At 36.4% G+C, this 23862-nt stretch overlaps 3 protein-coding genes and 1 long non-coding RNA gene across 10 annotated transcripts; 2 read left to right on the plus strand and 2 right to left on the minus strand.

Moving 5' to 3' along the window:
- Positions 1–257: 257 nt before the first annotated feature.
- On the plus strand, positions 258–6566 carry LOC107226629 (FUN14 domain-containing protein 1A). Of its 5 annotated transcripts, none has more exons than XM_015667511.2 (4): positions 258–379; positions 2032–2202; positions 3464–3659; positions 5461–6566. In XM_015667511.2, exons 1-4 carry the CDS (start codon positions 273–275, stop codon positions 5641–5643), a joined length of 657 nt encoding a protein of 218 aa, XP_015522997.2. In that variant the 5' UTR covers positions 258–272; the 3' UTR covers positions 5644–6566. The 5 variants fall into 5 exon arrangements, with proteins under 5 accessions (XP_015522997.2, XP_046596293.1, XP_015522995.1 ...); XM_046740337.1 differs by having other exon boundaries at positions 4123–5495; XM_015667509.2 differs by having other exon boundaries at positions 311–463.
- LOC107226628 (integrator complex subunit 9) lies at positions 5602–15339 on the minus strand. 2 transcript variants are annotated; one of them, XM_015667508.2, is made up of 10 exons: positions 15208–15339; positions 14639–14833; positions 12600–13004; positions 11440–11686; positions 11099–11279; positions 10477–10712; positions 9716–9927; positions 9059–9244; positions 8766–8966; positions 5602–8661 (listed from the first exon to the last, which is right to left on the minus strand). In XM_015667508.2, exons 1-10 carry the CDS (start codon positions 15214–15216, stop codon positions 8542–8544), a joined length of 1992 nt encoding a protein of 663 aa, XP_015522994.1. In that variant the 5' UTR covers positions 15217–15339; the 3' UTR covers positions 5602–8541. The 2 variants fall into 2 exon arrangements, with proteins under 2 accessions (XP_015522994.1, XP_015522993.1); XM_015667507.2 differs by having other exon boundaries at positions 8766–8978.
- On the plus strand, positions 14259–17262 carry LOC124294566. Of its 2 annotated transcripts, none has more exons than XR_006904454.1 (4): positions 14259–14293; positions 15307–15587; positions 15698–16053; positions 16214–17262. It is a non-coding gene; the product is annotated as an uncharacterized LOC124294566 (long non-coding RNA). The 2 variants fall into 2 exon arrangements; XR_006904453.1 differs by lacking the exon at positions 14259–14293 and adding an exon at positions 14828–14941.
- An 85-nt stretch (positions 17263–17347) lies between these two features.
- LOC107226627 (elongation factor 1-alpha) lies at positions 17348–21137 on the minus strand. Its single transcript, XM_015667505.2, has 4 exons — positions 20955–21137; positions 19753–20361; positions 18861–19136; positions 17348–18275 (listed from the first exon to the last, which is right to left on the minus strand). The coding sequence occupies exons 1-4, from the start codon at positions 21096–21098 to the stop codon at positions 17919–17921; spliced, it is 1386 nt and encodes a 461-aa protein (XP_015522991.1). The 5' UTR covers positions 21099–21137; the 3' UTR covers positions 17348–17918.
- Between the last annotated feature and the right edge of the window lie 2725 nt (positions 21138–23862).

Consider the following 23862-nt stretch of genomic DNA (forward strand, 5'->3'; position numbering starts at 1 on the left):
TGGTGCTGTTCTTTCTCTCTTATGAGGTATTCGCCCTACTCTTCCCTCAATGCCGGCCATGGCACGGGAACCAAGCGCCAGAGGGAAAGAGAAAAGCAAGTGAGGGGCAGTTGCAGGTTGTGCCATCCTACATATCCCCACCCCGAGATCGCTAGACAGAGATAGCTATATCAACTGCGGGTGTAAGACAAGGATAGCACCACAACGGTGGAATCGACGTTCAGGGGACGTTTGCTCCGACCTAATGCTCAGTCTATGTTATATATAAGTCTATGGTATCGGCGAGTGGAAAAGAGAGAGAGAACGAGAGAGCGGGGAGGGCGCAGCGGTGTAGATTTTTCATAGCTGTCAGCCAGGAGAGACAGATTCGACGTCGCAGGTGATTAAGATACAATCAAAGGCGCGACAAAGAAAAAATCGCAGACCTCGCTATTCGCTACTCGATAGACAAATCGGGTAAACGGTAAGGTAGGCGGGACGCGACTTATCTTAATTCGTTTATAATTCGGTCTAATTACGCAATTGTCATCTGTTTCTTTTTTTTTTTTTTGTTTTACTATCTATTCTCACCTCTTTTCCGTTTACTTTTCGCTCGGGCGCGCCTTGCCGCTGCCATACTCGCTCATCGTTCGCTGTAGCTGGTAGTTTAGGATATATTTTTGGCAGTTGCCAATTTGTTTTTTCTTCCGTTTGTTTTTCGCCGAGTTTTATTTTTTAAAATCGCAATATATTGAAAATCATTTATTTTTTCACCTCGGCAAGGCAACTGGTATATTAAATATTATAGGTCAAATCACACTATCATTTAAATATGCCGTACCGACGTGAACTGCAAATTTTTTTACAACGGTATTGTTATTTTTATACATTTTATATTCTGTATATACATATATTCATTAATTTATTTACGTTGCGCTTTTTTAATTTCATGTATAGCACTTAGCAGCATTTCTTTGTTATTACTAGTCATCAATTAATTATCAATTCATTCGTTGATCATTCATCTGTAAGTTCATTTTCTATAAATTTGATTCGTTCATTTGATTTATTCACTCATTCATTCATCAATCGAAGAATTTGAGTTTATTCATTCATTATATCATCCAAATATTAATTTGTTTTGCTTATTTGATTCACCCAGTTATCACGTAATCACTTATTTTCTCATTCATTATTAATAATTCATTTATCCATTCATCATTCTTCGATTCATTAATTATTCAATTCATTCGTTCATTAATTCATTCAATTGTCCATTTAATCATTATTTACTTATTTCATGCATCCAGTTACTAATCATTCATTTCTTCATTCATTACAAATAATTTATTCATTTGCTTATTCATTCATTCGTGAATATACTCACATTTTTGTGATTAAACATTATTATTGTCATCTTTTTTTTTTCGCTGAATATTTCTTTGCTCGTTATAATAAACTAAAATAAACTCTGACAAAATAGCAGTTCTATTATTGAACGTATTTCTAATTTGTGTATGCATCATACAACTCACAGTACAAATATGTATGATGCATAGGTATAGATAAGCGATTACAATCTGCATAGTCAGTTTACTTACGTTCTATCTATCCTTCGCATCTATAATAGAAATTACCTCATCATAGATATATTTTGTCCCTCCCACCTAAACATTTGTCATTCGAATATCCACAAATATATTATACACGTTGATAGACGAAAATGAAAATAGATCTGTATATTACTATAACACGTCATTATGTTCATTATATATCCGTCAGTTCTTACGTTACTTCTTTCTTTCTTCATTTCCTCCTCCATTTGTTATTTGTAAAATTCGCAATAATAAAGTAGATTATGCAACCAGATTTGTCGGCGAACACTTGTAATTATTGGAAATGAAAGAGAGAATAAGCAGAATAAAAATAACAGAACTTCTGTTATTAATCTCACAAGAGAGAGAAGCAGAATAAAATTCTATGTTCCTTAAATCAAAAGCTGATCAAATTTCGTTCAATTTAATTTAATTTCACTTTGTTTCTTCTTTACAGAAATAACATGAGTCTTCCTGTTGCGAAGCGAGGCAAAGACGACGCTAACAAAGAGATTATCGATCTTAAGGACGTTTCCAAAGAGGCGAAGAGTATGATTGAAAAAATTTTGGGTGACGTTAGCAAGACTTCGGCTACTAAGCAAATCGTCATCGGCACCGCTTCAGGATGGTAAGTTGGGAATGAATAAAATAGATATCCTGAATTAAGAATTAGGAAAAGAGGAAACACCATTCAAAAAATCGTCAGGGGTGTTGTTCGTGTCAATGATGGTGAACACGAATGGAACAATATTTCTTTCTCTCTAACAGAAACAAATCTTGAAAAATTTAAATAACGCAAACTAAGATATCAATGATACTTTCAGAAAAGGTTTTATGATCCGAATGCTATAAACTTTTGAATTCTGGTGTTCTTAATTTGATTCTCATTTAATTCGGTGACTGTATCCTCATAAATTGTCTAAAAACATTCAAACAATCTTAAATTATATTCTAGTTATAATGTGCAAATGTAACTGTTATAATCGACTAACATGTGTTGTGTAATACTTGCACAAATCTATTTTTATCCACTCTGGAGATAACTATTTGTGAAGTTTCCATCAGGTGATCTCTGGAGATCTGTGTGGGGAGCAAAATGAGCCCAGAAACATTAGAATCGAATCAAAAACATCAAAGCTAAAAGCATTTTGAACACTGAACTTTTCTCAAATGGTTGATATCTTAACTTCTGTTATTCGAAGTAGCTTAGAACCGGTTTTACTACATATTAGAAGTATTATGTCAATCGTGTTCACTGTCATTGGCGCAAGGAACACCGCTGGAGATTTTTTAAACGATTTACTCTCTATTTTCCGATACTTTTGATTCATGTTTAATATTATTCAAGTCAACCAATTGATGGGTCATGATTTTCAAAGTATCCGTTTGAAACACTCACACGAGAAATTCATAACTTATAGACTGTGTCAGATTTACCAAGTCTCTAATTTGACCGTCACCACAACTGGATCATGGTAATGGTCTATTACACAATCATCTTTTCCACTAAAAATCATTCCTCCAGCAACATTGTTGCTATCTTTCTCGCAAAAGCATGATTAGCGACGCTTTGAGACCAAAATTGCGTCATCATTGTCAATCACTACTGCAAACAGTTTTGTTTATTTCCAAGGTGTTTAAAATCCTTGAGCGTTGACGTCACTGCTAAATACTCTAGTGTTACAGTAAAAACGAAAAGGTAGCGTTTATGTGAAAAAGAAAACTTCAGGTACATAAAATGAAACTTTGAAAATTCTCTACTCTTTTTTAATAGTAAAGATTGAAACTTCTTTTTATTAATTTTCCTGTTCCATTTTCTTTTGATTCGATAATGGACATCAAAAATTGATGTGGCATTATTTGATCCATTTTTTTCAATTTTCGAATAGGACAACCGGTTTCCTCACAATGAAGGTGGGAAAGGTGGCTGCGTTCGCTTTGGGTGGAGGAATTATCATTCTTCAAATAGCCGCACATAAGGGATACATAAAAGTAAATTGGGACAAGATACAGAAGAAAGCAGAAAAATTGTCCGACAAGGTGGAAGAAAAAGTAACCGGCGAAGGACCCAAATTCATGGATAAGGTGAGCAAACTTTGAAAAAAAAGCAAGAAGACGAGCAAAAATTGAATTTTCTTCGAACAGAATCATAGAACTTTAATGACGGTTGATCTAACTTTTATGAATGCTAATTTCAATTTGACTGAGAAGATAAATGACAGTGAAAAAAAAGAACAGGTACTGGAAAGATTTATAAAAAAAGCTTGGAAAGAGCTGAGTAAAAAAGAAAGCAACCCCTGAACGAAGAAATACGGAATTTAAAAAGTATCGATGCAAGAATTGAATAACGATGAAGAAAAGGGAGGGAAGAAAAAAAATATTTTACACAAACTAATAGGAAGATAAGGATTCAATCGGTATTAGAATATATCTAGAAATAATTAAGAAGGAATGAAGGAAGATTTTTTCAAAATTCAACATTCACAGCACAAATTTAAACTCTGAATTAAATTTGAAGTAAAGTCTATCGTTTCGTTTTTGTTCGCAGGTAGGGCAATGGTCTCGAAACAACACATATCTGGCGACAGGTTTCGTTGGTGGTTTCCTTATCGGTCTAGCGTCTTAATTCAAATCGTGTTGATCATTTTTTTTCTTTTATTGTTGATTCTTTTCCCACCTCTTTTTTCAAGTTATGCAAAACAAGAAAAGAAAACCAATGGAATAATCTGGAATAGATCCGCAGGATTCTCCTGCTTTGTTTCTGGCCGTTGTTATTTTTTCAACTGTGCATCGGTACATATACATTATATTGTGTATAGAAATCATTTTTTCGCGACACTTTTTGCGTTCTTGCCCTTTTTTCTGTTCCAAATTTCAATTAAGAATAAAAACTGCGAGTCGCGGATTCATTCAGGATTGTTCCATGCTTTTTCTTTTGCATCGAATAGATATTATATTGCATTGTTTTTTTTTTTTATGACAGAAAAAACAACGTTTTTCGTAATTTCGTATTAAGTTTATTTTGACTTGTGACTGTTTCCTCTTTTCATTCGCTGATATTTTATTCGTTTGCGTATTTTCTTCACATCTGCACTTTGTCGATAAAATATATAATACGGTACTCCTGTGTTTTATTTCTATATTAATAATTATATAATAGTCTTTGCCTACGCGAGAAAAAAAGAGAAGAAAAAGCACCGAAATATGTGCGTATATAATGCGAGAAATATACGTGTAATGTGTAAATATAATACTACTTAGAAATATCATATGACCTGCAAAAGTACTCGATAATTAGTTGATTATAATTTAGTATTTTGGTTTATATCACGTCAATTTTAAACCCAATAAAAAAAAACAAAGAAAAATTGAAAAAAATATATCCGCACAAAAAAAATAATTTACCTCGCATGGAATTGCTTTTTTCTTCTTTGCCTTGAATTTTATTTGAATCTATAATAATCTATCGGGTAGATTTTTAGCGTTATTATTTATATTCAAAGACAGACGTTGTCAGAAATAAAAACAAATAAATAAAATGCTTCGATTTATGAGGGTGACAAAAAATCTGTAGTGAATGCAGAAACAGAATGAAAAAAAAATATTTGAAAAGAATAATAATAATAGAAATACAAAAAGATTTGCTTGACTATTCTAGAAAACAAAAATAAAAGATAATGAAAGAACCTACGTTACACAAAGTCATGTTAACAAGTAAAAAAAGCTAGACATGACGTAACTTCTAACATATTTTGTAAACTTGTGCAAATAAATGAGATGGAAAACAAATCCAATCGTTATAACAAATGAGGTACGTGGCAACACGAGCATGGCAAGGAAAAATGCCTGGTGTAATAGTGGTTGAATAAAAGTATTTTTGTTGCAGGTGGAAAGGTTTGTTGACAAGAAATTGGACAAAGCGGAGCAGTTGTTGAAGAACGGCGAGTCTCGTACGCGTCGCTGGTACGATGTCATGACGAATAACGACGCATTCAAGCCCAAAGAGATACACTTTTTCCTTGCCTCGTTCGCGGCCGGTTTAGCACTGGGTTTTGCGACCGCCAATTAGGTAGCAACTTGCTGTATGCCGAGGGTAAAAAACAAAGCTGAAATTCCGTTCAGTCCCAGAAACGGCGGAAAGGTTGACGGTGCGAGAAGAAAATTCAGCGTCGAGGCCGCCAGAGAATTATTCTCGAGAGTATTCTCTCAGGAGTTCTTGGACGACGTCGTAAGATCTTTTAACAACGATCTTTATCAGCCAGCTTTGGAAAAGTTTAGTCGGTTCGTTGACGATATAAGAAATCATTGATTCCGGAAGTATTTTGATACTCGATTATTTCCGAAGAGATGAAGAGCGATCGGCGTAAACAAAACCCTTTGAAACTATTATTTCTTTTTTTTTTCTCCACCACCTTGGAATACAGCAAGTAAAAATGTTTGATCAGATGGAAAATCGAAATGCAAGTGGAAGAAAGTACGTCGAATATTACTTAATAGTAATATGTAGTATATACCTGAAGAAAGAAAAAATGAATATCGAGAAACTGTTCAATATATATATATATGTTTACACACACGAAAGTCATCGTTATACTGGTAAAGACGCAGATGTCAAGTAGTTTACAACTTCACCTATAGCTTTTAGAAATCGCATTTACGCGAGTATTAAGTTTACAAGGAGGAAAAAAAAACAAACCAACTAACAGTGAAACAACAAAGAAAAATATGTGTATTATCAATTGACACATAATTATAGTATAGTATTATTAGTATTGTTACTATTGTCATTACTATGATTGCTATATTGTTGTTGCTGTTGTATAATGTTTGTGACACAGTAATTCATTATGATTACGGCGCGGTAGTCGTTCGTTCCGACTTATATCGTGAAAGTCTTACGATTTTGTGAAACGAGCGTATAAAATGAAGAATACGAATAAAAATACTGTTCTTCAAATATTATATTATATTAAAATATACATCGTCATTTGATCTCTCCTATATTTATTATTTATATTAGAAATATTATTGCTATCATTTAGTGTTCAAATCTAATCGATTGATTTATTTATTTTTAATTCTACCACATACGACATTCACCCAATTTATTCTCTACCATATGTCTGAATTATCCCTGAATTCTTCCGATTGCACACATATGAACTAGCTCAAAATCGGAGGGGTCAACTGACCTAGGGTTTCTTGTGAGTAGTGCGCTAAGTTGAGAGCTTTCAAGTTTTTAGCAATTATGGTTTTTTTGAGTTTCGGATCGTGGACTAATATTCGGTGACATACATAAGGGTCAAGGTCGAAATCGACCAGGGCACCCCCTTAAGGGGGTGGGAGATTCTTTATATGAGAAATTCTTTAAGAATTCATTGCGGATTTTTTTTTCACTAGACGCCTTGTTTTTACTCTTTTTAAAGGGGGCCCTGGTCGATTTCGACGTTGACGTATATATCGCTAAATATTGAAATTCATGTATCTCAAACGCGAAAAAAGCTTAATCCTATTCTATACATAATTCTGAACATAAATACTCCAATGCATGTTCATTTGACGCAGAAATAAAAAAAAAAATGGCACGAATTTTATGAATTTACGTAAATTCGAAAAATTGGTGATTTCGAAAAATTAACGACGGAGCCAGGAATCGAACCCGGCGTCTAGAAATGCTTGACACTTCTTATTCACACATAAACCGGGCACAGGAAAACAAATTCGAACTCACTGGTGATGAGAGATATTAACGACAACAGAGTCAGGGCGGCTAGGTGGTCTAGTGGAGTAAGGCTCCGGTCAAGCATCTCTAGACGCCAGGTTCGATTCCTGGCTCCGTCGTTAATTTTTCGAATTTACATTCTTTCAACAAATATTCTCTCGTAGATAAATGATTTGCACATCCGCATATCATTCATTAGACGGCATTGCTTGTCTTACGTGGCTTCTCATCGGAAGCAAGGATTCAAAAAGGGTAAACACAACATCTACACATTAGAGTCTCCTTATACACAGTGCTTGCAGAGAAGAAACTTCTTATTCACTCTATGAATTTACTATTGCGATTTTGTAAAGTCCGTTGCATTTCTGTATTTCTGCATCAAATGAAAATTTATTAGTGTATTTTTGTTCATAATTGCAGACAGAATGGGACTGTGAAGCCTTTTTCGCGTTTGAGACAAGTATATATCTCAACATTGAAATCGACCAGGGCATCCCCCAACAAGGTGTCTGGTGAAAACCATGTCAGCAACGAATTCTTAAAGAATCTCACGCCCTGTCGAACTAAGTACTACACTTATGTGTTTTTTCAATAAAATTTTCGATTTGGAGAAAACCCCGAATTCGTGGTCCAATAATTTATTACGAACTAAGTAAGTATACAAACCTATCTGAAATTAGAATTATCATTAAAAGAAATGAAAATGAGTGTTCTACCAATTGATACATATGCCCGTTGACTGTGTTTATACAGAAAAAAAAAGAATGATATTACCTTGTAAGGTATGTAGAAAACTTGACCTCTTTCAAATTTTAGCGATACCAAAGTTTAAAACAATTAAAGATCCATGTTAATGGATGGATTGATTGATTTCACGTTAAAGTCTATGCACAAGTAAGCTTGGAAATAATTCAAGAGTATTTATAATATACGCTAAACTCTTTTGTAATATTATGTATGGTAAAGAAAGAATGAAGCAATAAAATGAATTATAATCCTACTGCTGTACGACAAAAATCGAATCTTGCGTGACCCTAGATTTTACATTCAAATTTATATACATACTTATTATATACAAATAACGTATGGATAATAATTAATTATAAGTATACTCAATCAGTCGAAAAAATGGGAAACGCTGGGGAAAAAGAAACCATGTATAGGAGTTGAATTCTTTTACACATTCTCTTTTTCCTTCTGCTTTTTTCAACTTAGACTTTGAAAGTTTCCGGTAGTTGATTAGAGTCAAAATCGTTTGAGACACTGCATAATGATGGCTCTCAATCTTCTTCGAAGTTTTTGATCACCATTGCAGAATATGTGCGTCGAATTGTCGCCTATCTGTATCAAAGTGTCCTCATCTTGCTGAAAAATTAGATCATAAGGCGTCTTTAGTAGACATCGATATCGGAAAGAACCTTTTCAATTAGTTCTCGAAACATTAACATTTTTTTTTCCCCGTATCTTACCAAATGAATATTCGTCGAAGTCGGACTGTGCTGCAATTTCGCGCCGTGAATTCCCTCCTGATTCAGCTTTTGCATCAATTCCTGTGGGTCGACGTTTCCGTACTCGTGTTTGCGCTCCCGTAGAACTTCCTCCTTACTCGGCGCACCTGGTCCCGAAACAATCGACGCCTTGCGTTTCGCGCTTTGACGGTCCTCGATAGTCTGAAAATAAGTCTTGGTAGCGTTTCGAGTATGCTAACAATGAGTCTTGGCGAATGAGGACATTGAAACCGGAGAAAAAAACTCGCGCTCACCTTTATCGTGTAAACGTTGTCTTTTACTTCCAGTTCGCCACTAACCGTTGCCAAACTTAGTCCTGGTCTAACTTCGCTCGGCACGATGTTTCCTGCCAATTCTGGCTCTATGAATACTCGACCGTTCTTCCGCTTCAGGGGCAGCTTTATTACCTCGCCTCGTTTGAAAGTTATCAAAGGTCTTTCCTGGAATGTTGAATAAACGCAATTTCGAACATTTATTACTGTTTCGTCAGGATCATATTAGCCAGATGAATTATCTACAATCAATATCGATGCAGTCAGAATTTTAGCACAGTAATCCAAATGTAACTTCGCCTAATTAATCACCAAATGACCCACAGGATAATTATGAAAACTGATTATTGATGTAGAATTTTCTTTTTGATTTATTGTGTTTCTTTTTGACTTATTATCCATTAATTTTCGGACGAGATCATAACGCGAAGTGCTTAAATTTGTGTATACAGTATCACAAAAAAGTCTGTTTAAGAAAGAAAAATTTCGAAATACGTTTCATTAATCGCAAAACTTAAAAATTAAAAAATAAATAACCGAAACCTAAATTTTTTTGTTCATGTGGCTATTTCAGGTATTAGTTTCTTTTTCTCTGTCTTATTGTCCTCTCTTTTTCAGTATTAGTTTTGCATCACTTACTCCAACAGGTTCGATGACCAGATCAGACCTGTGAGGCGCAGTCATCGGCGGCTGGGTATAACATTCAGGCACAACGAGATTATCAGGCTTCAAATCACGGATCAGTTTGTTTGCCTGGGTGAAATTCAGCGACGTGTCTATTGGACAGTGGACAGCTTTCATGGCTAGCGGCTGAAATGGTGCCAAGGCATCCAAATAAGGAAAATCTGGCTCTGTGAAAAGCCAGAGACGAAAAAAAATTACTCTCAAGTTTCAATGTGTGAATAGAGGCCGAATCGAACAATGAAATTTAATTTGAAGATCGAATTCAATGTTCCAAATTAATTCGAATCATTTTGGTAATATTTAATGGTTTGAATCGTTTTGTTAACTCAAGTAGTTCAGGACCGTTTATAAAACATGTGATGCTGCAGGGTCTGTGCAATCGTCACGCTTTGTTACAAGGGTGGAGAGCTCGAGAAAAAGTCACGATATGCAAGCGTAATTTTCTCAAAAATTATCGTTATCAACAGAAATTGATGAATTTCCAACTTATATTAAATGTCATTTTAGTAAATATATAATTGTTCATTTTTCAGATGTATAGTCACGTTTTCGTTCATGGCAAGTTCATTTATCGACAAAATTCCAATGAGTCGACGCGAGGGAGGGGTAAAATAAGAATCAAAGATTCGCGATTGTGACTAAATTATTCGAAAAATTCGAATCATCTCGACTTAAAAGATAATGAATAAAAAAAAATAGGGAGCAGAGTGACTGACCGGTGAAAATAATTGTGTGCTGAGAGTTGTTTCCCCACATCTGTACAAAGTGTACAGCATCTCCAAACCTGAGACTCGGATGTCCACAAAAAACAACGCACGGTTGTCTGTAGTCGGAACTAAATCCTTCAGCATATGTCGATGTGAAGTGTTTCAGTCTGGCGTTCTTGACCAAAAAAGCATGAGGGAATGGCTCCTCGGGGAGATAAACCTTATTTTGTTTGTTCGTCGACAACCTTAAAACCAAAGGGATTTTAAACATTTTCGACAATTCGACATAAACCGAATAATTTGAGTTTTTGAGTTATTTAAATTACTGAAATTATGCGAAGTGTTTAAAGTATCTTTCACAGCAGATGAAACAAAACGGAAAATTCCCGGTTTGAATCGATTAATTTGAACAATTCAGAGTATTTAACTCATTGCAATAGGTATTTCAACTGTTTGAATTACTAAAATAATTTAAACTATACAGATTTTTTCAAAATCGGAATTGTTTGAACTGGTAGTAACTATTCGATTCGATTCGATTCAACAACTATTCGTGCACCCTAATAATGTAAGCATAGTTCTACTTTCTTACTGTGTCCAAGTTATCAGTTAATCGTCAAAATGGACTCACCACTCGGCCAGAATATTTGAATATGCCAAAGATGTTTCAGCGACTGGCGATATGAAGAAAAGTGGAACCTGAGAGAAGCCGGACTTATCCAAATGTGTGCTGAGGCATTCAAAGAGGTCGTAAACAACACCAGACGGATAACAGGGAATCAAAACACAGCCGCCGGCTCTGAGCGTCATCGCTGTAAGATTGAGAAGACAAAAAAACAAAGAAAACATCAGGAAGAACTCAGCAGAGGCACAAAAAAAGGTTTCAAACTACAGAAATTTCTGTACTTTCAATATCTGAGCAAGGACTCTTAATCTGTGTTTTTTTTTTTCTCGTTTCTCAATTTTTTTTACCGACGGTCATGCAAAGCTCGCCAAGCATCGTGTCCGGATTTGCAGTCGGCGTTTGCGTCAGGCCCGTGAGTATCAACATGTTGGCATGCTTCAGTGTCGTCTGCTCCATCGGTCGTGGATGAGTCGTCAGTGTTGAGGAGCCGCTCACATAGGCCACCTTTTCATGGTCACAGGATATCAGCCAGTTGCTGCTACCCAAGCAGTAACCCGAACTTATCGGAGTCACCGTTAAGGCGCCGTATATATCCTGAGTGGAAAAAGTATAATCACATTTTTCTCCCTTATTTATCAAGTATTGTACTCTCAATTTTCTTGCGCTTTTTTGGTACATTTGCTATCAATCGGAGTTTAACTCATTCTATTTCTTAAATTTTTGCACAATAGTGGGATGGTTTTAATTATACTAAGATTCAAATGTTTGACGCTTTATTGGCCTCATAATTGAGCAATTAATTGTACTGTAATGTCTGAGTCTAAAGTTTGGATAAGAGGAAAAATAGTTCAAAAAATTTCCACAAGTGTTATTGGTGCTAATGATAGTGAAGACGAATGAAACAACATTTTCACCATGTGATAGAAACGATTCTGAGTGAATTCGAATAACATAAGCTATCAACCAGTTGAAAAAAGATGTTACAATAGAACGTTCGAAATATTTGAACTTTGATGTTGTTTTTAATGCGATTCTAACGTTTTTGAGGATATTTTACTCACTGACCAGATCCTTACAATTCGTTTAAAAAACATTCAAGAAATTTTATAATATAGAATAGTTATAACGCATAAATGTAATTATGGACGAAAATCTTAGGAAACGTACTTACAAAAATCTATTTTTATCGATTTTGGAGATAACCATTAGCGATATTTTTTTTAAGGGATCACCGTAGATTTCTATAGTGAATAAACTCAACCCAAAAACATTAGGATCAGATCTAAAACACAAGAGTTTGAGCACCTTGAACGTCTTAATCATGAAACCGTTTTTGCAAATTGTTGATATGCCAGTTTGTGCAATTCAAATCGGCCCGGAATCATTTCAATTACGTAGTAGATACCGTTATTGGTGCAACCAACACTGCTGGAGATTTTCTAAACGTTTTTTCTCTGCTCCCAACTTTTAATTCAGTCCCATGGACTACAAATAGATTGATATTCACCAGTTTCTGATCGTAACCGACCATCTGGATATGGGCAAGGCTAGAGTTGACAGCGGCCATAGAGTAGAGGTGCTTCCAAGACTTGGGTTTCATGGCATCGGCGAGTGGCGGAGGTAGAACATGGAGCATTTCTTTCCAGTGTTTGGCCAGCATAGCCTTAGGTGTCTGCTCGATGAATTCAACCAGCTCCTCCATGAAGAATCTACCGATTTGCAGGGTCGGTTCCGTCGCATAAACTATACCTTTGAACCCCGTACCTTCTGTTATGAACGGCAGTGCGAGCATGCAAGTGTAGTTCGATATCAGTATCGCATCAATCTCAGAAAAATCCGTGATCTTCTCTAACGGTGGACAAAACTCTGGCGTTGAATCAACGAATACTCTTCCACAGTTCTCTTTCAGCTCCTGGCAATGTGTTCAAATACCAGTTTCATTAATGCAATTTTTGCATCTGGGTCTAGAATTTTCAAACGATTCTTCTGACATTTCGATTAATTCTTCTCCCTGTTTATCGATTCACTCATATTTCAATTCAGTTTGACGATTAATCGACTAACCGAAATTTTCAATGAATTGGTTTTTTAATAAAATGATTCATCGGTATTCTTAATTAATTGATTTTCAGATTAGTCGATTCATCAATGTTTTTGATTGACCAGTTTTTCGATTAACGGAATCATCGATGTTCTCACTCAATCGATTGTTTCAATTAATCGATTCATCGGTATCCTTGATAAATCTGCAGTATTTTGGGTAATTGATTATTTCATACTTTTAATTTGATGTTACGAGTACTCGAACAACCTTTCACCTTGGCTCATTTGTTTCTCGATAGTTATCAATTCTTCTGATAACAAGTGTTCAGAAATTTACAAATTTTCTCTTTGTGAAAAATGATAGCATTACTCATCAAATAATAGAACCAAGGAAACTTATTGAAAGGTGGAAAAATCGGAATTCAGTTTCAACAGTTTCAACATGAGATTGAAGAGCGTCACATAGCTCTAACAAAACGTAGTATCGATAAACAACACACTTTTAATTACGACAACACAAACATCCTTTGTGAAGAACACAATTATTATAGAAGACTGTTATTAGAAGACTGACTAGAAATGTGCAACATTGTAGGTCACACCAATTCTGTTAATCTTAGACAAGATGTTGAGCATTTAAGTAATATTTACAAACCTTTAATCTCCGCCCACACAACAAATATTGTTTAACCTTTACTACATACAAAAAAAATTTTTTTTGTCCACATTACACAGTCCTTTCCTTTTTCTGTATAATTGTTTATAATAGGTTCACCTTCACTCTGGATTATATTTGTTTTCTCCCATCAGTCGTTATTCACCTGTTGACTCAATCGGTTCAACCAACAATAATTTTTTGTTAGACATGTGGAACTTAATTATAAAGAGCCTACCTCCACTTCTTTGACACTTGCGAATTAATTTTATGGCTAAAAAGACCTTCTTTAAAAACCTTTTAACACAATGACATACTGACTGTGAAGAAACATAGTTCTTTCATCTTTTTAACTAATGACTTCCAACTATTAACTCCCACATGTAAAATAACTTGAAGATTGACATTGACTACCGTCACTCAAAAGAACACTGTCTCCACCAATTGTAATTGTGAATTCGACTACATCTTAGTCCACTTACTTAATTCAAAAAAAAAAAAAGGTAAATAACACTTAAAGACATTCTTATTTCAATTAATCAAAAGGTTCTTACTAATCAATAATATATAATAGCTCTAAGAGTATTACATCTACAATATTTAAGTCTGATTACTTCTAGTACTATTATTTATTTTATAAAAAATCTTTTTGTTGTTCTTGACAGTTAAAAAAATAAATCGTTCTGAGGAGGGCCCATATCCGGGTCGAAACGTTAACTAAAAATACGTTTACTTAATTGACCGATCACCAAGATTCTATAATAGATTACATACGAGGTCGAGAATTCTTATTCATCAGTCTATAATAGTAATTGAAAATCGAGACAGTGACATAATGTAGGTCTTACCCCTTCAATTTGCCAATCCTGATTGTTATCCCTGGGAACCCAACTGGAAAGGGAGTTGAACTTGGCACTAGGCACCATGGGCATCGGCATGAAATTCAAAATTGACTGCATGTTCAGACCACAGTCCAACATTAGCGTTATGCCTTTGAAGCTCAAGACCAGGCATGGCTTTGTCGGCTCGCTGGACAGGCAGTACTGGAATAATAATGAAATAAATAAAATTGAAATAAATGTAGAAAGAAAAACATATGATGAATACTTAGTAGTTGTATCGATTTGTCAAGAAAATATAAGAACAAAAAGGTATTTATGATTATCTGGTGAAATTTGTTTCTGAAAAACCATTTTATTTGTCATAATTGAATTTCTGAAATTTATTATGTATTTTATTTATCGAAATCATATCTTTTTACGTGATACATAATTCAATAATTGGATTTTTGTAAGTTGATGGGGCTAGGTCAGGTTATGTTCAATTAGAAGCTTAGAAAGCCGTTCGAAGATTGAAATTCTATGCCAATGGCATATTTATTCTCAAGGAAATATAACGCAATTACAATCATTCTTACCAGCTTCATTTGAATGATTTGAATTGACGATATCGTAATTTTCTCCCAGTGTTTTTTCAATTTTTCTAACCCAAAACACAATCTTGCTCTCAAAACAAGGCATAATCTTTCCGAATCCTCGGTATTACTCGGCCACACGGTGCAAGCATGGTGCAGAAGACTAGCTAGAGAGCATGAAACCTAATTCGAGTGGTAGGGAAGATTCTCCGCTTGAAGCTTTCTGATTGGCACACGTGCACGGTCTCATTGAAATGAGACTTCGTTTCCAGACAGCTGTTGACTGAGGATATCAGACAGGTTCCAGGGTAGATCAAGAGTTACAGTCAAAAACCGAAAATTTCCTTGGCAATTTCTCTGCTGCTGGTCCTACGCTCTTTTTAGTGGGTTTTCTGTGTTCTGGGGGTCCAATTAGTCAAAAAAGGGTCATACAAATTGATTCGGAGACTAAAGATTTTTTGCTAAAAAATAGATTAACCTTGTATTTTTTCAGCTCGTTTTGGCGGTGTTTTAAACATGCTGGGCAACTAACTACTAGCGCCACTAGTGGTGGAAATTGGGGGCAGAATTGAGGGACACTTTGCGAACCACATTTAGCACCGTGTGTCAGCACCGTATTCCATCAAATTCTGTCGTATTTCAAAAGACGCTAGAATTGACTAGTGTAGCTAAAGTGAACCCGGCGCACTGGTCGGACGAGATCTGCCGCTCGCTCCGGTTTGGCGGATCATCTAGCGTTCAGCAGTCGCTCGGTGACGTCAAAGTTCTAGGAATTGCGAATGCCTGATTCTCTTATCCCTTTCTGAATTACACTCCTAGGTGATCATTATTCATCCATTTCATGCGAGAGTGAGTTCGATAGCGTTGTACTTATGAGAATTTATTTGTTTGATTACAAAATAATTGTAACTGTGTGTTCCTGAGTAGGGGGAAGGGGGTCACGCGATCCGCTATTTCGGATCAAACGTACAAAAATTTGTTTTTTTTTTTAAATAACTTTTTGTTGCAGGATCAACCGCTTAGGAATTATTATAACAAGACCAATTTTTTGCAACTAATCCAGGATGGCGAATCGCACGGACCCTTCTCCTCAAAGGCCGAAAATACATACACGACAATCACTACTATCCCACCATTTGTAGTGCAATGGTTTGTTTTACTCCCCATCAACTGGACTACATTTGAACATAATTAGAATGTCAGGAATAAAATATAAGTACATTACATACAAAACCGTAAATTTATATAAATATTGAATTTGTAAAGACTTATTATTTGCAATAATTCTAATCGAAGACTATACTAGAATTGATTAAGACCGCACTTACCTTGCTGTATTTCGTATTCATCCAATTCTGCAGCACGATGCAATTCCCACTTTTGCATTTTCTTATTCTCATCGATGGTATGTCCGTTTTTTTTTTTTGAAAATCAACCGTTCAACCAATTTTCATTTATAATATATAATTAAGCAAATCAAGATTTCATTTCCAAGAAAGCCCTCCATTTGAAACCTCAACTCTAGAAAATATATATTCAATCATCTCCTACATCAATTTGTTGAGCGAAATAAGTTCTTTATCAACTACCACGGAAATTGATTAAATACTCACTTAGCAAAATTAGGCTAAAATAATAAGAATAAGTACATTTAAATATAAATAAAATTATGCATCGTGATTCTCGCGTTGAGAAAAATAAAATCATTAATTGCGACACAACGTACAAAGTTTAGTTAAAAAAAAAAAAAAAATTCAAAATAATAACATTATTTTCTCGAATATCGCACGATATAAGATTTTATTTCCGTAAATAATTAGATAGAAAATATAATTAAGCCGAGCTAAATAATTAATAAGTTTTTCGTTTCTAGTTTTGTTTGTTGTGAAAACAGGAGGAGGGGTGAAGTTTCTGTTGCTATATAGTATTATTAATAATAATAATAATAGTTATTATAGGTAGTAAATAATTACGTTATGCAAGTCGGAATAATAAAGTTGCCAATGAGACGGTTTTTTTTCATCAACTATTTCGAGAAGTTTGACAATATTTGTTTTTCTTGTCATTAAAATTCAATGATATTGTTGTTTGTAATATTTCACGTGGTGGTAGAAGATATATCGTCGTCGTCGTTGCTGCTTGATTAAATTAAAATCTTTTTTTTTTATTTTCAATTTTCACCGTACCAATGTAATCAATCATTCAATTAACCAGATGGTTTCTCGTTACAAATAAAAATAAAAACAAAGAAAAAGAAAAGAAACACAAATTTAATCAGCACTTGTAGTTTGTTCAATTAGTTACCTTGTTGTTATGTTTTTTGCTGATAGTAATTCATGTTGCTCGGTTGCCATCTTTAAAAAGTTATTATTACATTATTACAATAGGTAATATTTTTTCCTGCGAAATTCCTTGCGGTGGAAACAACAGTGCTGCTGTATCAGCCATTCGGATTTAGATAGTAAAAGAAATAATAAACAACGTTTCGTGAATAATAAGCATGGCGCGACGTCAGTCCTCCGTGTCATAATAATCATAATAATGGATATCATAATCTCAGCAACGTTAACTACCATGAGGGTAGCAGAAGCAGCAGCGGCAGTAGCCGACTTATTACTATCGCAATAATAATAATAATAATCAATTAATTGAGACACGGGACAGGGAGGCAGCGGCGGCGCCACCTCACGGTGGTCATCCGTTATAGTAGCTAGTTATTTCTTCTTCTGTGCCTTCTCGGCGGCCTTGGTGACTTTGCCTGTGGCATCCTTGAAGCTGACTGCCTTGATAACACCGACAGCGACAGTCTGACGCATGTCACGCACAGCGAAGCGCCCCAATGGCGGGAATTCTTGGAAGGCTTCGACGCACATCGGCTTGCTCGGCACCAGAGTCACGATGGCCGCGTCTCCCGACTTTATCGCCTTTGGATTCTCCTCAGTCGTTTTACCCGTACGTCGGTCGCATTTCTCCTTAATCTCGGCGAACTTGCACGCTATATGTGCCGTGTGACAGTCCAACACTGGCGTATAACCGTTGCTGATCTGACCGGGGTGGTTCAACACGATTACCTGCAATACGTAATAAGCAAGAATTAGTTATCAATGAAAATAATTTTGTTCATATAGTTTACTGCGATAAATTGCTAACTTGAAGATATTTTTCGTAAATTTACATAATCGAAACCACGAAAAATCGGAAATACAAAATTCAATTGCAGTTGTAATGATTTAAGAAAACGGCTTCTAGTTATTCCATGAATTTTGATGATAATAGTCCAACGAACTTTAATGACCACTGTATCAATCAAATATGAAAAGAATTACAACTCTGCTGAATTTCAGATAGCAAAGAGAAACTTAGTACTTATGGTGAAAAATAAAGTTTCGGTAACTTTTCAGAATGACTAATGAATATTTAATTACCTACTATACACGGTTTCAATTTAATAAAAATCAAGGACACTGTTAATATTAGAAGAGCGTAATTTTCAAGACACTCAGACGCTTCAGCCATCAACAGACCCACAAGTCTTCTGGTGGAAACCGCGAATGAAGATTAAAGCGTCTCATCATAGTGTCGAATAATTCACAAACGAAAAGTACATGAATTAACATATAACAATTTTTATCGAAATTTAATGAATCTGCGGTTACCTGAGCGGTGAAATCGGCGGCGCCCTTGGGCGGATTGTTCTTAGAGTCACCGGCAACGTATCCACGACGAAGTTCCTTGACGGAAACGTTCTTTACGTTGAAACCAACGTTGTCGCCGGGTACGGCTTCAGTCAAAGCCTCGTGGTGCATCTCGACGGATTTTACTTCAGTCGTGAGACCTGCTGGAGCAAAGGTTACGACGGTACCTGGCTTCAGAACTCCAGTTTCTACACGGCCTACGGGCACCGTTCCAATACCTCCAATCTTGTAAACGTCCTGCAAACAAATTCAACAAGCATCAGTTAACCTTCAGTAATGGAAAATGGAGCGAAATATACATTGAAATTTCACCTTCAATTCTTTTGAAAAACGAATTAAAATGACGATCAATAGAATATAATAAACATGTTGGAACATAGAAAATATGTTTGAGTTTAAATTATTCTATTTTGTAAGATTTTTTAATTGTTGGAAAATTTATCTCAATAATTTCGAATGTAAGTATGTGATCCAATTTAATGATTGATAGACTTTTTAACGACTGCATGGTCTACTAAAATTTAACGCATTGAAGGCTACGTATTACAAATGAAATGTCGCAGTTTTCATTCAAAAATATATTACGTCAATTTTTCCAGGATAAGTCAAAATATCTCAGAACTTTTCTAGGACTTCAGGGACATTTTTTGGTTTTCCAGAATAATTGTAGAATTTAAGGACACTTAAGGAGCAGTAGATGTCCTGTAAATATATAAACCCAGGAACAGTTAGGAAGACCTTCTTTTTACAAAACTTTTGACAATGGTTGAAATTTCTCTGCCAGAGTTTCTTGATCAAAATAGTTATTTTTCAATTTTGAATGGACGGAATGAAGCGAATGGACAAAATTTACCTGCAGGGGAAGACGCAGAGCCTTATCGGTAGGTCTGCTGGGTGGGAGGATGGCATCGAGTGCCTCAATGAGACACTTTCCATCAGCTTTGCCTTCCTTGCGTTCGACGGCCCATCCCTTGAACCATGGCATCTTGCTCGAGGGCTCGAGCATGTTGTCTCCGTGCCATCCTGAGATGGGAACGAAAGCGACAGCAGCTGGGGTGTAACCAATCTTCTTGATATAGGAGGAAACTTCCTTCTTAATTTCCTCGAAACGAGCCTCCGAGTATGGCGGCTCAGTGGAGTCCATTTTATTGACACCAACGATGAGCTGCTTGACGCCGAGGGTGAAGGCAAGTAGTGCGTGCTCACGGGTCTGACCGTTCTTGGAAATACCAGCTTCGAATTCTCCCGTACCAGCAGCCACAATCAACACTGCACAGTCGGCCTGAGACGTACCAGTGATCATGTTCTTAATGAAATCTCTGTGTCCCGGAGCATCGATGATAGTCACATAGTACTTGGCAGTTTCAAATTTCCAAAGGGCGATATCAATCGTGATACCACGTTCACGTTCGGCTTTCAGCTTGTCCAAGACCCATGCATATTTGAAGGAACCTTTACCCATCTGCAAATAATATGAATATTAATTTTGTGCTCTCATCAGCCATTGATTCAACTTCCAGATGGTATTAATTTGACACTCAGACGCCTTCAGCCATCAATGGACTTTCTCAAGTCCTCCGGTGGAAACCGCGAATGAAGTTGTAGGGTTATCATCACTGTGCCAATCCAGATTGTTTTTATCAGTGACATCATAAGATTATAACAATATCGAATTGCTGATCAATACATATTTCAATTGGTATTCAAACTTAGATTGCTAACGAGAATTTTTTTTGCTGGGGCAAATAGTGCAGATTTTACATAATTTATGAAATATATCGATCATCAAGCAAATTAATTATCCAAAGAAAAAAATCACAATCTTTTGTACTAATTGGGTTCAAAAGTGTTCAGAAATAGATACATGCTCATTGTTTTGATGTAGATTTAAGCTTTCATTTATGGAAAAATATGTTGAGAGATATGATTAAACAAGCTTAAAGAGCTCTCCATTTAAAAATTTAAGTTACGTGTAGCTATTGAATCAGGTATAAAGATTTTCGGTATACATATCAAGAAAAAGCAAATCCAAAAAAAACAGAGTAGAAACCTCACCTCCTGAGCTTCCTTCTCAAACTTTTCGATGGTACGTTTGTCGATACCACCGCACTTGTAGATAAGGTGACCAGTGGTGGTCGATTTACCGGAATCTACGTGTCCGATGACAACGATATTGATGTGAACCTTTTCCTTTCCCATGTTTGCGTCGTTTCGTTGCTAAAGAGTTCGTCAAAAGAGCTGAAACACAGTGCAAACAAAAGAAGCCGTTAAAAAATCCGCTCTTCAACATGAACTTATACCACGTGGCCACCCCGAAAGTTATGCGTCCAGATTTCAGAAGGAAAAAGACCGACTGCTGCTTGTGCCCTGCGGGATTTACGGGATCGCGCGGCCATTTTGGAACTGTAGATGGAGGACATTTCTTCAGAGAATCACAGAGAAAGGGAAGAAAGCATTGCAGCAAAATACCGACCCGGGAACAACGCGGCGAGTCCTGCTTCCAAACAATATAACGGCAGTTCGATGAACATAGTTGGAAACTATGAGAGGATACGTCGATACGCGATTGCGTCACGTTGCAACATATGTACATATTTGATTAGGTGTATCAGACTACGCAGTGATTCGTTACGAGAGTTCGGAAAGGAAACGGGCATTGTGGTATATTTCGAAGCTCTTCACCTGGAAGGAAGATTGAATAAATGAACGAATGATGCGAAAGTGAGAAGGTTGTACAGTGACCTAAGGGAACCCGAATTGCGGTGACAACTCACCGCCATTACGTGGAGCGATGAACGAGGCAGAGAAGCCGATGAGGGCTGGATGTCACGGAAATAGAGGTCTAGGGCTCAAGGATGAGGAAGTGGGTGCGTTTAATCGGGTTCGAATTTCCCGAAGTACCGGAATTCGCCGGGTGTCTAGTACAGGGACAGTTTGAAGTCGGCATGCGGCCGAGGGTGCTAAGCAGCAGCCGGTCGGGATCGTTACATTTTTTTCACCGAAGTAGGCGATATTTCGTTAAACTACACCGAGGGCGACGTCGCCGGGAATTTAAGGTTCAGTTCTGGCCTTGATCCGAGCCTCGATGGCTGGACTTTGTTTGTGATTTCGACGGATTACTGAACGGTAACAGAGAGCACGCACGTACGACCACTCACCTCCAGATGCCACGACAGAAAGAGATCGTTGTAGGAAAGTGACATGCGCACACGGCTTCACCGACGCAGCCTCGAACCCAGCGACGGCCGACTATCGATCCCTCGCTCCTTCCGCGATCTAAATTTTTCTAAAAATTATCACCATTTGGAGTTTTTACCTTACGAAATTTACAGTGGTCTCAAATGGCCAATTGATCGACACTTTTCGCTGCAACATTCGATTCTGGAAAATTTTGAATTGGACGTTAATCTCGGCACGGCTTTGGGTTCGAGGCTTCGATTCCTTCAAACCTTCAGGTGCGTATCCGCTACCGCTGGCCTCGGGCGCATACAATCTACACCTGCATGGCTGACGTTTGGGGCCAGTGTCTTCCGGGGCGCAATCGTCGTTCCCCGTTTTTCCTTGGCAGTCTTTCGCGATTGTTATCGAGATGACACGCATGACCCGGGCTGTTTACTCCAGATTTGAGGGCCAGATCTTGATTGATCTATCTGAACTAATAGTGCAGTTTTATACTGTTCTCGTTAGTCTGGTCTGATTTTTGTAGCATAAATTAACGACGCTATTCGACTGTTCTAACGCATTTTAACAGATTTTATCCAGCTTTTCGTGAACTACGGATTTGCATTTGTTTTGTAGAATAACAGTACTTTCTTTTACTCTTCGTTGAACCGCAATACATGCCTGCGAATTCCCGGGGCTCAAGGATCGCGAGATGCGGGCGTGTCACGAATGCCACGCCGTGAAATTTTTAAGGGAGGCAACTAGCGTTACAGTCGTGTATTGTAAGTCATCGGCGGCTTGGATCGTGCCGGAGGGCCGTCTGATCAATAACGGTGAAAAGAAGAACCAGTTTGTCTCGTTTTTCCAGGCCGCTGATTCGAAATGGCCAGATTTCAGATAGCGTACATTACAATGAGATATTTACTTCATCTTCTTCACAATATGGCTATGATTTTTCAATGTGGAGTTCAAATTGAGAAATTCCAGATTACGGTGTTTAAAATGGTAGCGTTTGAAATGAAAAGAAACTTATTGGATTTCCGTTAAAATAATTTACCAAGATGTTTCGTAATGTTGTGAGAGCACGGCTTCAAATAAGTATTTTTCACCGCTGAATTCGAAAGTTCAACTAAAGAAACAGAAATTCACAAGAGTGAAATATCCCGACTCCGCTGCAACGAAACCAATAATTATTTACTTAACTATTTGTTTTTATTTGATTGCATACCTACAATGCTCATTTGTTTTCGTTTTCTGCAAGTCAATCTAACGGCATCTTATGGATGTCGAGTTCAGCGAGATATGTCGATACAGCGTCAAGACAAAAATCAGGAAAAAATTTGTAATTATTTTACCTTTTCAATCCAGTAAAAGTATGATAACGAATACATCTATAAATCGACGTGCGGATTTGGTTTTTAATTATTAAATATGCAGTAATCATATTCTATTTTACTCCTGCACAATGTTATACATGCAGTTCGGATTATGTGTTGTATAGGTATATTACATTAAATACGGTCACATGTTATGTACATTAATTTATTTATTCATTTATATGATGTATTTCAAATATTTTTTATTGGTACGTATATGCATTGAATGACTAATGTATATATACAAAACCCATAATCAGGTTTGTCGCGATAACGTTCGAAGTTCATTATAAACAAATTATTATACATGACTACTATACAACTATGTATATAATTATATATATATACATATACACACAGACATATATATATATATATATATATATATATTAAATTTATATGAATCATTATTTTTTATTTCGTTT

The sequence above is a fragment of the Neodiprion lecontei genome, chromosome 5 (genome assembly GCF_021901455.1).
Source record: "Neodiprion lecontei isolate iyNeoLeco1 chromosome 5, iyNeoLeco1.1, whole genome shotgun sequence".
Classification (NCBI taxonomy): domain Eukaryota; kingdom Metazoa; phylum Arthropoda; class Insecta; order Hymenoptera; family Diprionidae; genus Neodiprion; species Neodiprion lecontei.

Coding starts and splice junctions, on each gene's coding strand:
- LOC107226629 (XM_015667511.2), top strand. CDS start 273: ATGGTATCGGCGAGTGGAAAAGAGAGAGAGAACGAGAGAGCGGGGAGG. Junction 2,203..3,463: donor ATCGGCACCGCTTCAGGATG/GTAAGTTGGGAA, acceptor ATTTTCGAATAG/GACAACCGGTTTCCTCACAA. Junction 3,660..5,460: donor GACCCAAATTCATGGATAAG/GTGAGCAAACTT, acceptor TTTTTGTTGCAG/GTGGAAAGGTTTGTTGACAA.
- LOC107226628 (XM_015667507.2), bottom strand. Junction 9,928..10,476: donor GCACACAATTATTTTCACCG/GTCAGTCACTCT, acceptor GGCTTTTCACAG/AGCCAGATTTTCCTTATTTG. Junction 8,662..8,765: donor CTTCGACGAATATTCATTTG/GTAAGATACGGG, acceptor CTAATTTTTCAG/CAAGATGAGGACACTTTGAT.
- LOC107226627 (XM_015667505.2), bottom strand. CDS start 21,098: ATGGGAAAGGAAAAGGTTCACATCAATATCGTTGTCATCGGACACGTA. Junction 20,362..20,954: donor TTGAGAAGGAAGCTCAGGAG/GTGAGGTTTCTA, acceptor TATTATTTGCAG/ATGGGTAAAGGTTCCTTCAA. Junction 19,137..19,752: donor CTCTGCGTCTTCCCCTGCAG/GTAAATTTTGTC, acceptor ATTTGTTTGCAG/GACGTTTACAAGATTGGAGG.